Source organism: Mustelus asterias, chromosome 8 (assembly GCF_964213995.1).
Source record: "Mustelus asterias chromosome 8, sMusAst1.hap1.1, whole genome shotgun sequence".
Classification (NCBI taxonomy): Eukaryota; Metazoa; Chordata; class Chondrichthyes; order Carcharhiniformes; family Triakidae; genus Mustelus; species Mustelus asterias.
Window position 1 is genome coordinate 94,691,922 of NC_135808.1, and position 22,718 is coordinate 94,714,639.

Genomic DNA, 22,718 nt, shown 5'->3' on the forward strand with positions numbered 1-22,718 from the left:
GGGAATCAGGGTTATGGGGAAAAGGCAGGAGAATGGGGATGAGAAAAATATCAGCCATGATTGAATGGTGGAGCAGACTTGATGGGCCGAGTGGCCTAATTCTGTTCCTATGTCTTATGGCCTTATGGTATTCTGTTTCTGGATTAAGTAGTTGACTTTTGCAGATCATTCACATTCAAACTTAAAAATACATAGAAAGAATTCATTAACAAAGCATAATGGACAATATTTGAGTAAACTAATGATAGAGATTTCAAGATTCTTGATGGGGAGGGTTATTAGTTTGATCTGAAAATCATAATCCTGACATGAATATCCATATTCTCTATACAACGTCAAAAAGTTTTTTATACTATCTGGCCCAGCCCACAGTATAATACGCCTGACACGCATAATTCTTTCTGTGGTTAAAACAAGGATGTTTGGGGTTTTTGTTTATGCTTGTGTAGGTCACTTAAGTGCACACCCTCGAGCCTTGGGACTTCATTCAACATTTTCATTCCTGCGTCAGAAGGTTTTGAATTCAAAATTTCTGGATTTGAGTGCTTGATCTACACTCTCATTTCAGTGGAGTGTTTTGTTGTCAGAAGTGCTTTCTTTCAGATGGTATGTTAAGCCAAAAAGAAACGACCTGATCATTGTCCCCATTACTGTTTGTGGAACTTTGATTTGTGCAAATTGGCTGTCACATTTTTTATTATTCTATTGTGGGTCGTGGACATTGCTGGCTAGCCAGCTTTTATTGCCCATCCCTAGTTGCCCTTGACTTTGTCATGATTGATACAACTGAATATTTTGCTTGGCCATTTCAGAGGGCAGTTGAGAGACAATCACATTGCTATGACTCTGGACTCACATGTAGGCCAAGCAAGGATGGCAGGTTTCCTTCCCTAAAGGAAATAATAACAGTAAGTGCACTTCGAAAGTAATTCATTAATTGAGAAGCAATTTGGGATATCTGGAGGATGTTAAAAGATGTGAGTTCTTTGGTGCTTCAAGCATTTTGGATATATCTGGCATCTAACATGTACAATAAATATTGGCCTAGCCCTTGATGCCCAGATCCAGTGAACGAATATATTTAAAAAGTCTCAAGGTGGAGACACCAGCATATTTGTTATTCTGATTTGGAATTTATCTACTATCGGAGCAACTAAGAGTCTTTTCCAAATGTTCAAACTCACAAATTCAAACACAACAAATCAGCCAATGACAAAACCCATCCTCAAACCCATAGATTGTCCAGTCTTGGGTGAATGGGTCCAATGGGCCGTAGTTTGGACACTTTTTATGTGAAACAAACTTCACTTAGCAGCTTCATGTTTAAAATCAATTTGCTACAAAGTCTGACGTTTCCTTTAAGATAACGTTATGCACTTGTTTTACTTTATTTTAGCAATGTAATAACTGATTTTCCAATAATATTCATATTTATCCAAAGGCATACTGAGCATCAATGCACTAAGTGCATTGCTTCTACATGATAGGTCGGATAATCAGTGCGCCTAACCTTTACACTGCACCAAAAAGAGCAAAATATGCATAGATTATAATTCCAGTAGATCTTATGACTGCGTCTCCTTCCGATAGCTCTCTATTTAAATGGAGAGAATGTTAACGACGGAATTAATACCTTTACTACCACATCGAGAATGTCTTTAAAAGGCTAGCCACGTTTTCTAGTATGCAACGGTGGAGTAGTGATAGGTATATGCACATTTTTATGACATCTGGTATATTAACATATCCACGAGTACATACCACACATGCAGTTGTTAGTACAATATGTGTGTCATCCAGTATACAATGCTGTATTTATATATATATGTAAAGTAGTCGCACGTCCGCCGGCATAAATGTCAACAGTCTATACACGTGCACATGGTCACCCATTGCTACCTACCCATTGGATTGCCTAATGTACCTGCTCCCATTCTGCGGTGGGAATGAACGTCACTATATGCATGCATTCCCCGATAGGGAATAGGAGGTGGACTTTATATTTATACACGTGTTCCCTGACGCATAGTGTAATTGAGATTCCTCAGTTACGATTACATTTTTATGTAACAATATAGCAGAAAAATCCGAAACCCCCAAATTAAAAATGTCTTTTAACTGGGGGGCTAGCTTATTATTTACACTATTTTCATTATTTGTATCGCGCCTCTTCGAATAACTTCACTGAAGAATGTGAATGGCAGCTCTGATAGGGGGAGGCTGTTGAGTTAAATTGTATACAATTTATTAAAAGTAAATTCTTGGTAATATAACATTGCATATATTTTACAACAATACGTGATATACATACTGCACGTAATCTTTGCAGCCACACTCGGCTTTACAAAGGATATCCATCGAGAATCACCTTGTCAGAATGTACATTGTAGTAGTTATTTGCTTAAGTTAATAGGTTTCGTTACCCAACTTCTGCAAACGCAGAAAAAAAAACAATCACATACAAAATGTACTGAAAGTGCAGTGTGGATTATACACTATGGTATTCACAATACATATAGCAGGCAAGAGCGAACGTGGAAAATAAGGATGTGTACCATACCTTTTATATTTTTAAATAAAAATAAACAACACACCTTGTCCATTGAATTATTAAATACATGACTTTCTTTTTTGCAGAATGTTAAAGTACTTTAGGAAAAAAATCTCACAATTTGTACCCATAAAAATTGCCTGGTGTCTTAATTATTCCCAAAAATCTGAATTATTGATCAGATGGAATAAATAATAACTTGTCCGTAAGAAATAGAAAACAAGGACCTGTGAATAGCTGCAACAAGTTTCATTATTATACGCAGACAATGGCCCAATTTTCGACCAAACCATGAAAATATACAAAATAGTTATCCCCGGAAATGTACATTTTCAAAGATTTAAACCCTTCGATGTTTTATTTAAATTTCAACATAACATAAGTGTATTTATGTCTTTTGCCTCCTAATTTAGACAAACAAGCTTACCTATTTCTGTTTAAAGTTGCAGTATCCCTCTTCGGGGATCCGAACTGCATTGTAAATTAAAAGTACCTCACTCTCCCGCTCAGTGCTGCTTCTTGTGTTCCGCTTGGAGCTCGGCTACATTGTACAGAACGGTGGCTGAATATATAACTAAAAGACAAGTTAACATGCAGTTCACTGGAAAAGGGATGCTACCGTTCCAACAGAAATAAATCTTGGTCCTCTTAGATTTTTCCATTACAAAAACATGTTTCCCCCCCCATAAAGCTCGAAAAGCTGAAGCTTTTACAATATTTACATGTACCTCAATTTAAAGATAAAATTAAATTCTTTAAATTTAAATTCTCTCGTCTTTAAACAGAAGTCAATGAGAAATCCGGTAAGACTAATTTTTTAGAGTTAAATTCATAAGGACAGAAGTTTACTATTGATGTGTACCTGAAAATTGTTAGAGATACAGAAAATTGAAAGAAAATCAAACGCTAAAGGATTCGGTAGTCAGAGGTAAAACAGTAACAGTCTGTGTTCCTTTCGCTGCAATTTTCCATTCTCCCAGACGCATCAGTTTTCTTTTTGTTTGGCAAGGATATCACCGTTGTCCATTGACATCTGGAGGAAGTATAGAGTGACGGTGGTTTCCATGTCGTGACTCGAGATGATCGTGTTCTTCGCTTAGACTTTCCGGGCTTCCTGTTCCATCGAAACAGCTTCCACAGCTCGAGTCTGGAGACATCTCCTGGATGTCGTCGCTGGCCAGCCTGGTACTGTCCGCCTCTTTGATCTGCAAGCCCCGCTGCTCGCCCTCCTGCTCCTGGTCGCTCAGCAGTTTGGCCAAGAAATTGATGTATTTCATGGCCAGACGTAGGATCTCGTTCTTGCTCAGCTTCTTGTCGGGCGGATGGGTCGGGATGAGTTTGCGGAGTTCTGCGAAGGCCCCGTTGACATTCTGCTGCCTCCACCTCTCCCTGCTGTTTGTGAAGATTCGGCGGACGATTTTAGGCTGGGCGACACCTAGTAGCAGAAAAAGATGAAACCAGCCGTGACTTGGTTCAATTGCACATTCTTACACACAGACTTGGTTCAATTGCACACTTACATGCAGAGATTAGTGATTGAAGGGATTTTCAAAAGTTGATATGAACTTTATAAAACGGTGTACAAGGAAAGGCAAACATCCTCCTGGCGGGGGCGGGGGGGGGGGGGGGTGGGAGGGGGAAACATGCCTGTGTGTCTGCCTGTGCTCACACATTTGTATAAAGAGTCAAAACATGCATTACAGAATGACCTGTTGAAACACAGCACAGATAAGGAAATAAAATAAGACTTTGTGAGAAAGATTTTAGATAGTTTTTTTTATGAATGCACCTATTTATCTATGTGTCTTTAAATGTCTCTAACCATTTGTCTGACTGCTTTTGCAACATTTCCTTACGGCCTGTTATCTGGCTATTGTATCAGCACTCGAGCAGCGCTGTGTATGGTTTAAGATTTAGTTCATTCTCAAGGCTGTGCATACCGGTAGTGACCTCCACGTCGTAAGGAGCTGGTCTTCTTTTCACTCTGTTGTTGGAGAACATGTTGAAGGGTTCTGGATCACTGATGTCACCATTGCAACAAGAAAGAAAGATTTGCGATGAAAATCCCGAATCCCAATTTACTGATCGATACTATCAGATACTGATACTGGCGTAAATACTCCGAGTGATAAAAATCTTACGGCACGAGTTATCCCTTGGCTTGCAATAATTATCAAGCAAATAAAAAGAGCGAAAATCTCTCAGCATTGAGGGTGAAAAGCCATTACATATTTTATCAATCCTAGATCATTTGTAATAAATCAAATCGCAATCACGTGTTAAGATGGAGCCCGAGTCACATCGATTTGCAATCCAATTTTCGTTTGGTAACTATTACTTTTCTGCACACAATAAAATAAAATTCTTACAACACAAAGGAGGCTTTTCAGATCCAGCTCTTTCCTATAATGAGACTGACCTGTTTAATAGTGGCAGGGTCTGATACTGGGATGTGCTGTTATACAGCATCGCTCTGGCTGCAGGCAGGGGGAGGTGAGCTGCCGTTAACTGGACCATCCGATTCTCACTCACTGGACTCTGAAGAGTCAGAGGCACCGGGGGTCTTGACAACTCGGTGGTGGGCACTGAATGAGTAAACGTGCCTTTCTGATCACTCTCATTTATAGGCTGGGCCCCTCTTTGCATCAGGTTTATGACTGGCACTTCCGATAGGGGATCAGGGGAGTCGTGACTGGTTTCCTTGGAAACCCCATCATTTGACGCAGATTGTGGCTCAGCCTGGAGCTGGTGTCCCTCAGTGGATTGATCTGCAGGCTCGCTCGTGTTTTCCGCTTCCTCGCGGTCTGCTCTGTGTCTGGAGAAATCCTTCTGAACAGGACTCTGGTCATCGCTGCGATTTTCACCAAGATCCAAGCCGACCTTTTCCATCATCGTATCGAAAGGCGGAAGTCTTCACCGTCTTAATTGCGTTACCATTAGATATCAAAGGGATGGAGAAATGCTGGAACAACTTCATCTGCAAGAAATATTCCCCTAAGACCAAAATAAAAAAAACACACACACTTTAAGGACAAGAGGACTTCAGAATTAAATCAATTGCGCTAAAATGAAGTAAACTTTCTCAGGTGTATTAACCTCGTTCTCAAACTCACCTATGTACACAAAACAATGAATAACACGAGCAACCGAGTCATTTAGAAATATATCCAGCCTTTATCAGGTTGTATTTACAAAACCAGTCCAAAATTCACCAGCACAAAACGGAAAATGCCAGAGAATCTCAGCAGGTCTGACAGCATCTGTGGAGAGAGAACAGAGCCAACATTTCGAGTTTGGATGGCCATTCGTCAGAGCCACTCAGGGTCATCCAGGCTCGAACATTGGCTCTATTCTCTCTGATGTGGAGATGCTTCTATTCTCTCTCCACAGACGCTGTCAGGCCTGCTGAGATTTTCCAACATTTTCTGTTCTTGTTTCAGATTCCAGCATCCGCAGTATTTTGCTTTTATCTAAAATTCACCATCTATTTTCAACAGGCAAGTGAATGGAATATAAATATTAACAGATGTTAAATGCAAATTTATCTAAAAGTGGAATGAATAAATCGTATGTCAAGCGTGTTTCTCTGTGCAGTGTTGACCGGATAAGTTGTGAAGACAAACCCGGTCACTTTGCGTTCATGAAAATGGAGACCAATAATCCAAACCATGCGCACGACAGACTGAAACAGTGTTCCAATATACAATGGACTATTGCATTCTTTACTCATCTTTCACCTGAAGAAATCCCGCCAGTTTTTTTTTATTGGTTTCATCCCATTAAGGAAAATATAATACTCTTCGTGGCGCTCATACTGTGTCGCTGATAACATTGAAGTCATGTTTTATTAAACAGTTAGAAATAGTCTGTTTTTTTTCGTTTTGTGTCACCCTGCAGTGCAACTGAAGCCAAAGATTCACGAGTTGTTTTTTTTCGGTTGTTGCTGTTTGCACTGCGCTGTTGAATCTTGCTGTGCTGAACTCACTGGGGAACTGGATTTCTTGTACTAGAGTCGACAGAGGCACCCCAGCACCTGCAGCATTCCACGCTGCTTTATTCTTTCAAAATAGAGAGGGGGGAAAAGCCTCTTGGACGGATTAAGCATTTCGCAGTTTATGGAAAATCAACCGAGATACTTAAGACAGTTGATCAATTAAGGATTAGGTTTAAACACCCTCTAAATTCTAAAGCTGCAGGGCACATTGTAATCTTTTTTTTCAATGAATTAAGCTCAGAAACGCACATATATTAGAAGATTGAAATTTAACCTTGAGATTACACTGTTGTACTGCACACAACGCATTTGAAATAAAACAAAACCAGGTTAGTAATGCGGTTTGCAATTCGCTGAGCTTTTAGTGTGTATCCTGTGAGAAATCTCCTTTCCTGAAATTAAAGTGAGAATTAAGCGAGCAATCCCACCTCCAGACAACCAATTCCTCCGTTTTGTTCGGGTTATTTAATAAACGTGGAGTTTATCAAATTGGTGGCCGTTACTGCAAGAAAATATTATCACCAGTGAGGTACTCCAATTATTTAAAAAAATGGAAACCGGCTTGTGTTCCTTTAAACCAGCGTTCAAATGAACAGCCCTGGGCTCCATAACGTGCATCTAAAGGCAGTCCAACAATGAGGCCTGAGCGAAATGGAAGGGACAAAATAAACACATGAGGACAATAGAACGAAATGAGGGCCGTTTGAACACACGTAGGCAGCCGGCCTCCATCTCTAATGTCTGTGTCACTGTCAGAATGTTTTGAAGCTTCGAACGCAAGCGTTTGGTTTTTAAAGTGATCCATTTACCCACTGTGTGCACAAAAGCCTGAATCCAAAACAATAACAGACATATATTGGCCCTTTCATTTTGCTCTGAATGTTGCCAGAAGGGTGTATTTTGACTGCACTGCAAAAATAAAAAAAGAGACACCTTTACATCAAGATCGCACCATAATGTCCTTAAAATTGCTTTCGCCCCTTTAAATAATTTGGTGGACCAAATTCCAAACACTGCTCCCAGCGAGTTCATGGAGAGCGGGCAAATGGTTCCTTAAATTCTTGAAACGAATCCGAGCGAATGCAATCGGCTAATTTGTATTAAACATAACAGGAGCCGCTATTTTTTCTCTACCGGAACATGTATCCGTTGTTTGTTTTTTTATTCCCCACAAATTAATAACCAACGGGGGATGGAGAATTTCTTTTCTTTCGCAAATTTTTCAGATAGGCAAGATGGCAATTGTGAAAGAAAAACTATTGGATCGTAACATTATGTTAAAGCGTCTTCATCCGTTTCTGTCGCTGTGCTGGTATTTCCCTTGGAAAAAAAATCATCTCGATTTGTACAAATCAAATTAAAATATCATTAGCGATTGTATTATACACAATCCATTAAGCAATTCGAAAATGTCCCAAAAAGTCTCCTCACTCCTGGGATTATTGAAAACAATGCTCGCAGCCATTTCCATATTTTTTAATTTATCCCGCTGTTTTTTTTAAGGAGTGCTTTTATATTGCAATTATTTACACTCAATTCGAAATCTGTTATATTTGGGCATTTGAAAATGCAGAAGAATAAAACACACCCTGAAGAGGTGACAATTAGAAATCTACTCACCATCCTTGTTTATTTGAAAAGTGTTAGCAGCCATTTTCAGCCCCCTCCATGGCTGATCTTTGTGCTGTAATAAGTTTCTTTGGCAGCTTATGCCTTGGAGAGTGGAGTAGATTTTACATCACGTTCGATTTCCTATTTAGTATGGAGAGCGGAACACTACAGCAATGTGGCCAGGCGAGATAAGAAACCAGCACTGGCCGCCCTGCCCAGATAAGACAGCCAAGCCATTATTTATGAAATGATTCATTATTATTTGGCAATTTTATCGAGGGAAAGCGGAAAAATATTGCATGGATATGCATAGGAATAACTTTGGAACGCAAGACATAAAAACCTTATATAGGTTTTTTGTGGCACTAAAAGACACTGCAGAATAGCAAAATGCTCCTGCCTGCCTACCTGAATTGTAATTTATATATTTTTTGTGGCAATTATTCCATATTTTTATTAAATTGGAAACACCTACTCAGCCCTTAATTAATTTTAATGACGAAGTCAATGCAGCCAGAGGACTGTTCGTTTCCCTCTCTCTCGATGATAGAACCAAACAAAGCCACTGTTAAGGAAGGGCATTGAGTAAAATAGTTTCCCATGCTTCCTCGCCAGTTTGAAAATATAGACATTTCCTAGACAGGCATTTTACCATCAACAGTGTTAAGGTCCGGTATGTTCTAAGTCTTAAGAGAAATGATTTTTATCAGGGATGTGATTACACTATAATAGTCCAGGACAGATTTAAAATTGGGCAGAAGAGGGAAGGTGCCTTATCAAAATGTTCTTAAAAGACCTATACAAAGGCTGATTATTTGATTATATTTTAATTGCTTAAAGTGGCATTTCGGAGATAGAACCATTTTATTTTGAAAATAATAGTAAGATTTCCATTTTTAAAATGAAGTACTATAAAATATATTGCATTTTAGTCCCCCGGTTTGTCATATACTGCATCAGGTCATCGAACAGAATTGAACATTGAAGAACAGTTAATTGATATCACAAATATAAATTAAATGCAAGTGAGAGATGAATCCGCATGTTGGGGAAACACTGTAAAGGCTGTGGCTATAACGTTAAGATGCTATATTCTTCCACAAAGGAGTAAGGCGTGTTAGTTAAAGGGCGACACCCATGGGAGTTTAATCACTTGGTATAATTTATGCTGTCTTTTTTTCCTAGTAATAGGTTAACTGTAGATGTGCATCTGTAACTCTTGTAATCGTAAAAAAAAAGGATTGAATGCGATCTCTATTGCCAAGATTTCCTCGATCAACAGAACATTTTTCAGTGCAATTACTGTCCTACACAAATAATTTACATAATTATTAACACTTTTGATAATTACTCCTATGATAACCACATCCTAAAGAATACATGGTTCATGCAATATTTCGTGTACATTCAGCAGATGCGTTATCGAACCTAGTTCAAGTAAAAATAATTGTAAAAATAGAAAAAATAAGTGGGAGATTATGTTGTGCCTAAAGGCGATACAACCAGTGCAGTTTACATTTTACAATGTTTCGCTGTAGCAATCTCCTCTGAGTCCTAGATTCCTGTAAAATATGGGGACGTTCATTATGTCCATTAGTGGATAGACAATAACTTAGTTGATAAGCTTGGTCGCCAAATTAATATGATTACTATTCATTATTGACCGAAATATTCGCCAATTAGATAGCCACGTTCTATAGTCTATCTGATCATTTCGATAGACTAAAGGTAAATGAGACAGTTTAGCACATTACGCAGCACTCCCCCCTCCCATTCAGAGCTCTACGACGCCATATCACGCTCTTTGACTGATGTAAACTACATTGGAAATTTCATGTTGGTTTATCTGTACATTCATATTTTCTGCATGGGTAACTGAAGCAAAATACAAAATAAAATAGATAGCTGTAAATACAGCTACAGCTTAGCTGGGCTTGTTCCAAAAAGTAATGAATAACTATGAGCTGTAACTGTCTTGAATGTCTGGCAGGGTAACCTTATCGCAAACAGCTGTATTTGTAATACCCGAGGATGCCCGCGAAAAAAAAACTGGGACCAGAGTTAGAAATTCTGCTGAAAATTGGCAATAGCAGTTGGTGTGGTGCGAATGTTTCTGTGTTTGCTCTGTTGTTATTTTGCTGTGAACTTGTCCAGCTGACTAACTTTGGTTGACCATTCTAAACGTCACACACTTTGTCGCAAAATCTGGTAAATCCATTTGCAAATTAAGACGCCTATTTATAAGTGAGCGAAGGCAAGGCCGTTAGTAATTATTTACTGCAAACTATCACATTTTAATTTTGACTGAGGCACTCTGCACAATAGTTTACATCTGATTATTATAGGAGGAGAGAATTCTAGTTTTGGACATTATGGTAATCGTATTTTTCACGAAGTAGTTTAATCTTGTCTGTAAAATGCATAATGCAAATATGCAGATTGAGGGGCACATGTAATTTAAATTGCATATTGAAAATGTCCTGGTACTCATAACTTGCATCTGCAATTTCCTTTATAACTTTCGGATTCGGAAATCCAAAAATAGCCAGATTACAGGCAGAATGAACCTGGATAATTGTAGTCATACTAGTTTAGTCTGTCCACCAACAATTTGCAGATTTGGCACTTTAATAAAACGCGGTTCTTGAAAAGGAAAGTACGGGAGGGATGAAATAGTTGTAAGTATTCAAATAATCACTTATTACTGGAGACAAACTAAATCAGGAAATGTTAATAGTATAAAGGATAATAGCTTATTCCGCATATTCAAGAAATGGCTTATTTGCATGTCACATGTTTGATCTGTGTACGAAGTAAGTAATATTAATAAAACAGTTCAGTTCGTCTTTTCTAGAGGCTTTTCATTTGCGGTAAAGAAATGAGGGTGACCTAAATGACAATATTTCCCATATAGAAAAATGAGTCAAGTCCCAAACCCAGTTACATAATTTTATGGTGACATTAACGGGAATTGGGAACTCCTTGTCTGAAATTACGTGCAACTTGTTAAGTTCCAGTCCAAACATAATTGGTTGATCTCCACAAATTACTCCGCCTTCAGTTATAAATCCCCCGCCCACCCATAGTCAAGACACAAGAGCAGAAGAGGAAAAGAATAAGTGCAGGAGTAGGCTTTTCAGTTCTTTAGGTCTGCTTTGTCATACAGTAAAATCATGGCAGACCGTCTACCTTCTTGCAGTGCCATCAGATCCCCTGATTCCATTATTAATAACTGATTTGATATAGAATCCCTACAGTGCAGAAGGACGCCATTCAACTCATAGAGTCGGCACCAACCACAATACCCCCCGGCCCTTTTCCCATAATCCCACATATTTACCTAACCCACACATCTTTGGACTGTGGGAGGAAACTGGAGCACCCGGAGGAAACCCACGCAGACACGGGGAGAATGTGCAAACTCCACATAGAAAGGGACCCGGGTTCAATTCCAGCCTCGGGCTGGAAGTAGCAGTGCTAACCACTGTGCCACCTTGCCGCCCCTATGATATGCTCAATGACTCAGCATCCAGAGCTCCCTGAGGTAGGGAATTCAAAAGGTTCACAGCTTTTTGAATGGAGACGTTTCTCCTCAACACAATCCTAATTTGTTGACCCCATATTTTGAGACTGTGGCCCCTAATTCCAAATTCGCCTAGAGGAGACTACACTGGAGAGCATTGCATGCTAAGTACATTCTATATCTTAACATTGCTGTTTGTTGTACTTGCATAAGCATTTTTGCCACTCTGCATGACATTGTCTTTGTCTATTGTGTGCTTGCTTCAAAGCCTGAGGCTTAAGTTCCCAGTTATGATCATACCAAATTGTATTTGGGCATTTTTGGCCACAATTATCTGAAAATAAACTTTAGCCCTATCGTTAAACTTACCTATATCCCTTTGCAGACTATTTGTCTCCTCCTCAGAATTTGCTTTCTACCTATCTTTGTATCATCAGCAAATTTGGCTACAATGCCCTTCATCCAAGTCATTATTACAGATCATAAATAATTGAGAAGTCAGCATTGATCCATGTGGCACTCCACTAGTTACAGTTTGCTAACCTGAAAATAACCCATTTATCCTGACTCTCTCTTTTCTGTTGATCAGTCATTCCTCTATCCATGATAATATATCACTTCCAACACTATGAGCATTTATTAAAAATAATGGTTCTGATGAAAGGTGGTGGATTGGCAGTGAAGGGAGTGAATGTTTGTGGATGGGGCCCCCAATCAAGTGGGCTGATTTGTCCCGGTTGGTGTCAATCTTCTGGACTGTTGTTGAAGCTGTACTCATCCGGGCAAGGGAAGAGTATTCCATCACACTCCTATCTTCTGCCTTGTACTTGGTGGACAGGCTTTGATGAGTCAGGGGGTGAGTTACTCACTGCAGGATTCGTAGCCTCTGACCTGCTCTTGCAACCACAGTATTTATATGGTTAGTCTACTTCAGTTTCTTGTCATGATAATCCACAGGATATTGAGAGCATGGAATTCAGCATGATAATGCTATTGAATGTCAAATGGAGATGATTTACATTCTCTCTTGCTGGAGATGGTCATTGCCTGGAACTTTGTGTGGCATGAATGTTACTTGCCATTTGTCAGCCCGAGCCTTGATACTGTCCAGATCTTGCTGTATTTGAATATAAATAAAAACAGAAACTATTGGATAAACTCAACAGGTCTGGCAGCATCTGTGGAGCGAGAAACAGAGTTAACATTTTGAGTTTTATGATTCTACTTCAGTGTCGGATAGATGTGGCAGCACAGCAGGGCTTAGATCTGTTGTTATCACTTGCTGCTTATGCTGTCTAGCACACTATAGTAGCCCTGTGTTGTTGCTTCACCAGGTCAACACTTCATTTTTGGGTATGTCTAGTGCTGGTCCTAGCATACCTTCCTGCACTCTTCATTGAACCAGCGTCAATTCCCTTGCATGGCGACAATGGTAGAGTGGTGGATATGCTGGGCCATGAGGTTCCAGATTGTAGTTAAGTACAATTCTGTTGCTGCTAATGGTCCACAGCGTCTCATGGATGCCCAGACTTGAATTGCTAGATCTGTTTAAAATCTATCTCATTTAGCATGTTGACAATATGGTTAAAATAAATCAAATGACTTTACTTGAAAAAGTATTTCATTGGTTGTGTAACACTTTGAGATGTCTGGAGAATGTAGAAAGCATGATATATATGTAATTTGACTGCTTCTGTGTTACTCAGCGCAATGACCTTATAATTAATATATCATACGAACTGCCTTTTTCTCAGTATTTTCTCTATGCTTCATTATGATGCAATTTAAGGGCATCTTTATTCTTTATCCGTTCGTGGCATTAGTTGCCCTTGAAACTGAGTGGCTTGCTGGACTATTTCAGAGGGTAGTTGAGAGTCAACCACATTGGTATGGCTCTGAAGTCACATGCAGGCCAGACCGAGTAAGGATGGCAGATTTCCTTCCCTAAAGATCATTAGTGCACCAGATGGGTTTTTCCATAAATTGACAATGCTTTCATGTTCATCAGTAGATTCTTAATTCCAGATATTTTTTACTGAATTCAAGTTCCACCATCTGCCATGGTGGGATTCGAACCCAGGTCCCCAGAACATTAGCTAAGTTCTGGATTAATAGTCCAGCAATAATACCACTAGGCCATCGCCTCCCCTGTCCAAGCAGTCATTATTCATGTATGAACCTCAAAAGTAAATGACTATCCTAAGAGGCATTACGGGAGACACACACACACTTTCAACAGTGTTTAATAAATAGTAATTAGGAGCAGAGATTTAATGTACAATTTCCTTATGAACCCAAGGTTGCTGAGACCAACTGTGGTTCCCAAATTGCTGCCTTAAGTTCAGATAAATTAACTCAGCACAGACTCAAGATTAAACCTCAAGCTTCCTGGCCTGTAAGGTTCTGTAAGTGCTTAAATAAGGCTTGATGGCCCAAAACCTCCAATCAGAATTATAACCCCAAGTCTGATGCTGCTCAGACAGAAAACAACCTACCTACATAAACTTCTGATCCCCAATGCAGAAAAGCTCACTCAGCACTGGAATCCTCACTGAGAGCAGCTATCGCCCCAACAGGTCCAGAGCAGATGCCATTACCCCGGCCATACACTCAACCCTGGAACATCTGGACAACAAGGACACTTAAGTTAGACTCCTTTTTATTGACTACAGCTCAGTCTTCGACACCATTAACCCAACAAAAACTCATTTCCAAACTCTGTGCCCCTAGGGCTTGGCTTCTTCCACTGCGACTGGATCCTAGACTTCTTAACCCACAGACCGGAATCAGTAAGGATGAGTAATGACACTTCTTCTACGATTATCCTAAACACCAGTGCCCCACAAGGTTGTGTCCTCAGCCCCTTACTATACTCCTTATACACTTATGATTGCATGGCCACATTCCCATCCAACTCCATTTTCGAGTTTGTTAATGACACCACCATAGTGGATCAGATCTCAAACAATGACAAGACGGAGTACAGGAAGGAGATAGAGAATATGGTGAATTGGTACAATGACAATAACCTCTCCCTCAATGTCAGTAAAACGAAGGAGATAGTCATCAACTTCAGGAAACATAGTAGAGGACATGCCCCTGTCTATATCAAAGGTGATGAAGTGGAGATGGCTGAAAGCTTCAAGTTTCTAGGTGTTCAGATCACCAACAATCTGTCCTGGTCCTTCCACGCCGATGCTATAGTTAAGAAAGTTCACCAATGCCTTTACTTCCTCAGAAGGCCAAGGAAACTTGGCATGTCCACCATGACCCTCACCAATTTTTACAGATGCATCATAGAAAGCATCCTTTTCGGATGCATCACAGCTTATTATGGCTCCAGTTCTGACCAAGACTGCAAGAAACTACGAAAAGTTGTGAACGCAGCCCAGTCCATCACGCAAACCAGCCTACCATTCATTAATCCCAGGAGGAAGTTAGGTCGGGTGGTAGGGGCTGTTCAAAATGGGTCAGGAGGGAGTCAGGGGCTTGGGGAGAGTGAGGATGGTGTCAGGGGGTTAATCAATAGGTTGAGGATGGAGTCAAGGTTAGTTGTATAGTTACACTATGATTTTTCTGTCTAACGTTTCCTGGGTAACTACATCGGAACTTTCTGAAGTCTCCAACTCTAACTCAGAGTTGGAGACTTTTTTGGAGACTTTCCCGGGGAGCAGGAGAGATGCCCATTGAAAGGTCAAACTTCCCAGTCAATTCTCAGGGAGTCGGTGTGTCAGGACTTCTGCAGAGTCCCAAAGTGCATCTTGAGGAATATGTCCAGTCACTGACAATCCAAAGACTGAAAGATCTGGGCTAATATCAATGAAGAATGAATCAACGAATTGGCCAAGTATGCTTAGTACTACTTTGTTTTGCACATTTCACTCTTAAAAATCTGTTAATCTATCTTTATTAGTTGTGTGTCAGTTTTTAAGTTTTCTGGTGAGCATTGCTATAATATTTAGTTCTGGTAAAGGTAAATGCAAAGGAAACAGGACTTCAATATGATTCATACAGTCTTTCACATTCCACTTGAATTAGCTTAACAGAATTCACTGAGCTGTGATTTAATGTAAGGCTGTACAGGAAATGGTGTGCTATTCAAACAGGAAATCGCAGGTACCAATTGTAGCACCATTATTGCCAACACATTTGAGATCAACTATTTCACCATAGGCTAATGATTGGACCTGATAAGTGCCAGTACTATTAGGTTTCTAGTCATTACGTACTATAAATGACCTATTGTTTCTATCCATAACAGTATAGGTGATCTTTCTGGTCTGTCTGTATGTCTGAGTAGCAAGTTGGACAATGCAGTTATCCTTTGGGTTAAAACTCTTTCACCTCAAAATAGTCTGTTCAGAACTAATATCGAAATAAAATAAATGCACAACATATTTTATACATGTAATACTGTGGCAAGGAGTGTGAAGTATGAAAATAGTTCTGCTATAATAGTGCAGAATTTCATCACATGAAATATCAACTCAGGTTATATATATCCATCATCCGAGTTTATAAAAACACCTTGGGATTCCAATATCCACAAACAATAAATCACGACAATGCAGAAATTCTGCAAATTAAGAAAAATCATTTGGCGTACTTTCAATATGGTAAAACTCATATTTCCAGTTAAAGGGAATGTTTTAGTCAGTAATAAAACATTTAGTCAATCTTATTCAAGATGTTCAGATGGTGGCATAAGAATAAATCCTAAACTTAAAATTTATTGTCCTTTGCATAAGACATAAGGCACAGAATTTTCACGCAAATGTGAACATTTGGAGAAATCAGACCACTGAAATGCATGTCTTCACTGCAACATAGACAAGGCCATGAGTGAAATGTCCAAGTCAAGACCTCAAGTTGATACATCCACATTGCATTAGGGGAATATTGAGGACAATGTTGTAAAACATCTTAATCCTTTTAAACTCACTGAAAACTGAAAAAATTCTCTATCTTCCAACTAGTGCTAACATGTTTTGCAAGAGTTATCAAAGTGATGCAGCTACAAACTGGTTCTACCTCAGAGTGAGGAAGCCCTCCCTCAACCATTGTCTAATAAGGATGTGCAGAGGGCATTGACTTTCATGAAAACAGGAAAAGCTTGTCGTTTGCACAAGATTTCACCAGCCATGTTACTACACCTTGGAAGGAAGAGCATAAAAACGGTCGCCAATTCTTATGCCCATGTAATGCATATGTTGCAGTAGAAACCTAGAATAATAAATAAATCAGGGAGAACCACTCCTTTCCAGTGCTACAAAATTTCTGAACCAATTAGCTAGAGCATCTAATTCTGCAAGAATTAGACCACAGTGACACTGGCTCTGGAGAGTGACCAGATAGGACACTTGTGATCAAGTTCTTTGTCTTACCACATATAAATAGATAAAACAACAAGGCCATGTTTCTTAACTTGACAGCAGCATAAGATACCATCTGATATACTGATAAAGATGTCAGAGATATTATATTGATGGTTTATAGTGGACATGACTTGACATTTTGAAAGAGACAACTCCAGATAATATGAGGTAATAAATAGCATTTAACTTAGTTTCACAGCAAGGGTGCCAAGCAAAACTGAAGTCAATAGAATCCAGGGGTAAAGCCTCCACTGGTTGGAGTAATACTTGGCACAAAAGAAGAGGATTGTGCTTGTTGGAGGCCAAAGGACACCATTGTAAGAGTTCTTCAGGTCAGTGTCCTTAGCCCAATTACCTTGACCTTTGTTCCATCATAAGGTCAGAAATGGAAATGTTTTCATTGTGTTCAGTTTTAGATGCAATTCCTCAGATAATAAAGAAACCCATGACCACATAAAGCAAGACCTGGACACATTCAGGCTTGGACTGATAAGTGGCAAGTAGCATCCCTGCCATACAGGTGACAGACAATGACAATCTTCAAGAGAGTGTTTAACGATGGATTTAAGGGCAACACAATCACTGAATTCCTCCCACCAACAATATCATGGAAGTCACCATTTACCAGAAACTCAATTGGACAAGCCACATAAATGTTATGTCTATAGGAGCAGACTCTGGCAACTGCGGCACATTGCTCACCATGTGACTTCCTGAAGTCTTTACACCATCTACAATCTCAAGCCAGGAACCTGATGGCTACTCTAAACTTACTTGCATGAGTGCCGCTGCAAAAACTCTCAAGGTCTGAGGGCACTATTTGAAGAAGACCTGAGAATTTCTCCAATGTGCTGGCTGATATTTAACTCAGAACCAAAATGAGATAGGAGGCCAGGGATGTCTCCTTCCACCGCATCCACATCCTTACATTAGCGTGGCACGTATTCTAGGTACCACTGTTTTGAAGAATCTTACAAAATCATATGTACATGTGAAATAGGATTAGAAGTAAGCCCTCGAGCCTGCTCCACCATTCAAAAAGATCATGGCTGATCTGTTTGTGTTTCGAACTCCACATTCCCATCTACCCCCGATAACCTTTGATTCCCTTGCCTTACAAGAATCTATCTATCCCAGTGCATGGTGGTGAGAATTAGAAGCAATGGATTGTTACCCTCATTCGTTTGGGCTGCATAAGAGAAACTAATGTTTCCAAGGTTCAAGGAAGATGTCCAAGATATGAATAGCATTCTCTTTGTTACCTGGTCAGCAATTTACTTGGAATATGTGGTCAGTGTTTAGAACTTCAGATTCTGCAATTCTGATTGGTATGAACCACTTTTAATGATTTCGCAATCAAATGCATAACTTTGGCTTCTCACCCAACTAACATTCATTAATACTTTATGGATTTGAGGTAGTTTCTGAAACAATTAGCTGTAAACATGAGCAACGACATCATCTGCTCCTAATCACTATCCAGTGACCACTATTGGAGGGCTGAATGAAGAAAGGAACAGGTTCAGCTTTGGTGGCCCCCATGTTTGTCTACCCTGCTATTACTTTTTGTCTCGGCTTGCAAATAGTGTGCAGGCACTTGATGGTGAGCAGGAAGCAGTCATAGATTTTGGCATGCAACTTATTATTCATTCAGTGTATTTTATATATTTCAAAGTTGATTATTTTGAGGGACTTTAATTTAAATAGTAAGAAAGATTCTTACTTTAAATATTTTTAACAATTTTCTTGAAAAGTTAAATTATCGGCACGTAAGAATCATAGATTCTCAAAGCACACTGTATATATTGTGGAAGTTGCCTTATTGATTTTAGATGAATACATGTCAATAGAAATTGCTCTTTTTTATATATTCTTTCATGGGATGTGGGTGTCATTGGCAGGGCCAACATTTGTTGCCAATCCGTAATTTGCCTTGAACTGAATGGTTTGCTAGGCCATTTCAGAAGGTAGTTAACAGTAAACACAGTACTGTGGGTCAGGAGTCACAAATAAGCCAGACCAGGTGAGGATGGCAGATTTCCTTCCTTAAAGGTCATTAATGAACATGATAAGCTCTGATGACAATCAATGATAGTTTCATGGTCACCATTATTGAGACTAGCTTTATAATTTCAGATTTTATTAACTGAATTCAAATTATAACACCCATGGTAGGATTTGAATCTAAGTCCCCAGGGCATTCGTCTGGCCCTCTGGAGTACTAGCTCAGTGGCAGCACCATTACACCACTGTCCCCCCACAATTGAGGAAGTTCTATTTCATTTGTAATGATCTCTTCCTGGAAATTAGGAATATTGGCCAGAATTCTCTGACCTCACCCATAGCTGTGATTCTCCACTGTAGTGGATGGAGTTTTGGCTGAATGCCAAATTTTCCATTCTCACTAGCAGCTGTGTGGCGTACAAGATCAGAGAATTCTGGCCTATATTTGCTAATATTTTAATTTTAAGTTTGTGTGAAATATTTCTTCCATTTTATGGTTTTCATCACTTACTTTATGGCTCTGATATTAAGGGAGGACCTAAGATTATTTGGATTTGGGTGAATAATCAGACTGAAGAAATTATTTTTTCTTGCTCTGGTGTGTTACCTGACATGGTTCTTAAAGATTAAAAAACAAATATGCTTGTCCTTTCTTCTGAAAAGATCCCATGTTTTTAATTTGGATGTATATAATTAATGGCTTTGCATCTTGCAGGTGCTCAAGGTTTCCAAACAAAAGAGGCTGATTAATTTAAACTTCAGAATTACTAAAAAGCAACCATTCAAAAATCACTTAAATACTTATTTTAATATCCCAATGCTCCCAAACATTTCTATTCCTAGAAAAAGAAACAATCACGCCATTAGTTTTACTTTATCCAATAACTTTCCCCTGTTTTAGCTTTCACCCATCCAAGAGCCCCATGTTTCCTTTATCTTCTATTCACAATGGTTGAAGCCTTCAATTCAAGTGTTCCAACATTCTTCAGACTGTCATACACATATTTAAATGTACAAATTGAATTTCCCATCCTTCTAACTGTGAGCAGCTGTGGGGGCAATCAGATAGGAAATGTGGCTAGGAATTGTTCTGTGGGCTCTCAGCATTTGTCATCGTTCCCAGGGGTACATAGGAACATAGGAATTAGGAGCCGGAGTAGGCAATTCAGCCCTTCGAGCCCACTCTGCCATTTAACATGATCATGGCTGATCCTGGTCTCAACTCCACTTTCCTGCCTTTTCCCCAAAGCCCTTAATCCCTTCATTCTGTAGATGTGGTCAAATCTGGTGTTAATGAGGTGAGTGCTTTATCCAATGTACCCCCCATTAAATGCACATTAATATATTGGTCTGTAAGTCAACAATTGGAATTTTTTTAAAAAGGAGATTGCAAAATTGCCGTATAAATGTACACCATTACAACAGCAGACAACTTCAAGTTTCAGGAAGCTATAAATGAAGAGGTTATAGACAAGCTGCAGTTGAATACGGGAACATCTGATGCCCATTGGTAAGATGATTGATAAATAAGACAGAATATGAGAAAATAAAGAAGGAAGTTAAGAGGGTGATGAGGAAAGTAAAAGGGAGTGTGCCGAAAGAATCTTAAAAATTAAAAAGAACAGTAAAGCATTCTACCAAAATATCAGTATAAAGAGAGAAGTTAAATGTAAGGTTGAACCTCTGAGTGGAGGGGATAGTGATTTTGTACAGGATATGCAGAAATTAGTGGGGATACTTAACAAGCACTTTGCTTCAGTGTTTACACAAAAGAAGAAGACTGGGAACAAGGTAAATAAACCTTGACTGGTTAGAAGTCAAATGAAAGATATGTGAAAAGAAAATATTAGATAAATTAATTAAGCTAGAGGGGGACAAAAGGCTAAGGTCTGACAGGATACATCTAAGGATCCAGTGGGAAAAGTGAGAAGAAATAGCAGTAGCCTTAGAAATTATATTTCAGGGTTCCATTGTGGGTGGACGTGTGCCAGAGGACTGGACAGCAGCCAAAGGAAGCTGCAAGGGATATTGATAAGATAATGGAACAAGCAGAAAAGTGGCAGATGGTATTCGAGGTCAGTTTAAAAATAAGTAATATTTATACTTTGAATGCAGTAATGTAGAAGAACAGAGGAATTTTGTGGGTTGGTGTTAAAAGCAACATTTTAAGTAAATAAAGCCATAAAATATTGATTTATGTGTCAAATGAGATGGAATATAAAAGTTGGGAAATAATGGCGGATGTACAAAAGAGCATAGTTGGGGTAGTATGCACGGTTTTGCGCGTCATCTCTATTGAGATGAAAGGCTACAGCACAGACTTACAAGAATGTTACCCAATTTGTGGAAATTCAAATACAATGTAAAACTGGAAAAATTGGACCTCTTTTCACTAGAAGAGAGAGATTATGGGGTGATTTGATAGGATGTTTAAAATGATGAAGTTTTAGACCAGGGTAAATAGAAGCAGGCTGATAGGAATGTGAGAACAGAGCAGGCACATAGGCTCCTGCTCAAGTGAAGGATAACCACCAATATGGACCGATCGGCTGAAATGTCTTTTTGCATGTTGCAATTGCTCATTATAACTCTGAGTAATTTTTTCATTCTCCTATAACCATTACCCTTCAATTGTGCACAATTTTGAATATTCATCATTTATACTTTCTATCCTTCTTAGTGTCTTTTATGCCCTCAATTCTTATTGCACTGCTTCCAAGTAATCACTTCCTGGGGTGGCAACTGCCTCAATCGCTAACCACTCTTTCCACAATCACTCACTACCCACCAAATGTTCTCAACTCCTGACTCCCCATAAGCCTGTCTGCCATCTACAAGGCACAAGTTAGGAGTATGATGGAATACTTATTTGGGTGAGTGCAGCTCCAACAACACTTAGAAAAAGCTGAACACTATCCGGACAATGCAGCTCCCTTGATTGGCACACTATCAATTACCTTAAGCATTCACCCCATCCACTACCAACACACAATGGTAGCAGCCATGTACCATCTACAAGATGCACTGCAGCTACTCACCCAAGCTCCTTCAACAGCACCTTCCAAACCAACAAACTCTACCACCTAGAAGGATTAAGACTGCAAATGCATGGGAACACCACCACATACAAGTTCCCCTCCAAGCACACACCATCTTGACTTGGAACTATGTCGCCTTTCCTTCACTGTTGCTGAGTCAAAATCCTTGGAACTTCCTTCATAACAACACCCTGAGTGCACTTACACCAGATGGACTGTAGCAGTTCAAGAAAGTGGCTCACCACCATCTTCTCAAGGGAATTAGGTTGGGCAATAAATGCTGGCTTAGCCAGCGACGACCATATCCCATGAAATAATTAAAAAGATCCGCCTACCCTTGCTACTAACCTGAATTGTCACTACCTAATGCTCACATATCAAGTACTCACCCACCAATCACCAAAATACTGAATGTGCCCAATGTTTCATGCCATTTTAGCCATTGTTTTCTCTGCTGAAAATCATTTTTTTCCATCAGAATTGTTACAACAATTAAATTTTATAGATACAATTTCTATTTTCTTCTTTTTCTAGCTGGATTTAAAAGAAATGATACCCTAAGGACAATAGAGACTGCCCAGACAGCTACAGTTTCCAGCTTGTATTACAAGTGGCATGGAAT

General features: G+C 39.3%; 1 protein-coding gene across 1 annotated transcript; it reads right to left on the bottom strand.

The window, feature by feature from the left end:
• Nucleotides 1-1,355: 1,355 nt before the first annotated feature.
• Nucleotides 1,356-8,306, bottom strand: tal1 (T-cell acute lymphocytic leukemia 1). Its single transcript, XM_078218539.1, has 4 exons — nucleotides 8,166-8,306; nucleotides 4,971-5,545; nucleotides 4,492-4,571; nucleotides 1,356-3,986 (listed from the first exon to the last, which is right to left on the bottom strand). Exons 2-4 carry the CDS (start codon nucleotides 5,441-5,443, stop codon nucleotides 3,565-3,567), a joined length of 975 nt encoding a protein of 324 aa, XP_078074665.1. The 5' UTR covers nucleotides 5,444-5,545; nucleotides 8,166-8,306; the 3' UTR covers nucleotides 1,356-3,564.
• Between the last annotated feature and the right edge of the window lie 14,412 nt (nucleotides 8,307-22,718).

What these genes read in the sequence shown, in the direction of transcription:
- tal1 (XM_078218539.1), bottom strand. Translation starts at nt 5,443, where the DNA reads ATGATGGAAAAGGTCGGCTTGGATCTTGGTGAAAATCGCAGCGATGAC. An exon ending in ACCCTGCCACTATTAAACAG is followed by an intron (nt 4,572 to 4,970) that starts GTCAGTCTCATT and finishes TGGTGACATCAG; the next exon opens with TGATCCAGAACCCTTCAACA. An exon ending in CGACGTGGAGGTCACTACCG is followed by an intron (nt 3,987 to 4,491) that starts GTATGCACAGCC and finishes TTCTGCTACTAG; the next exon opens with GTGTCGCCCAGCCTAAAATC.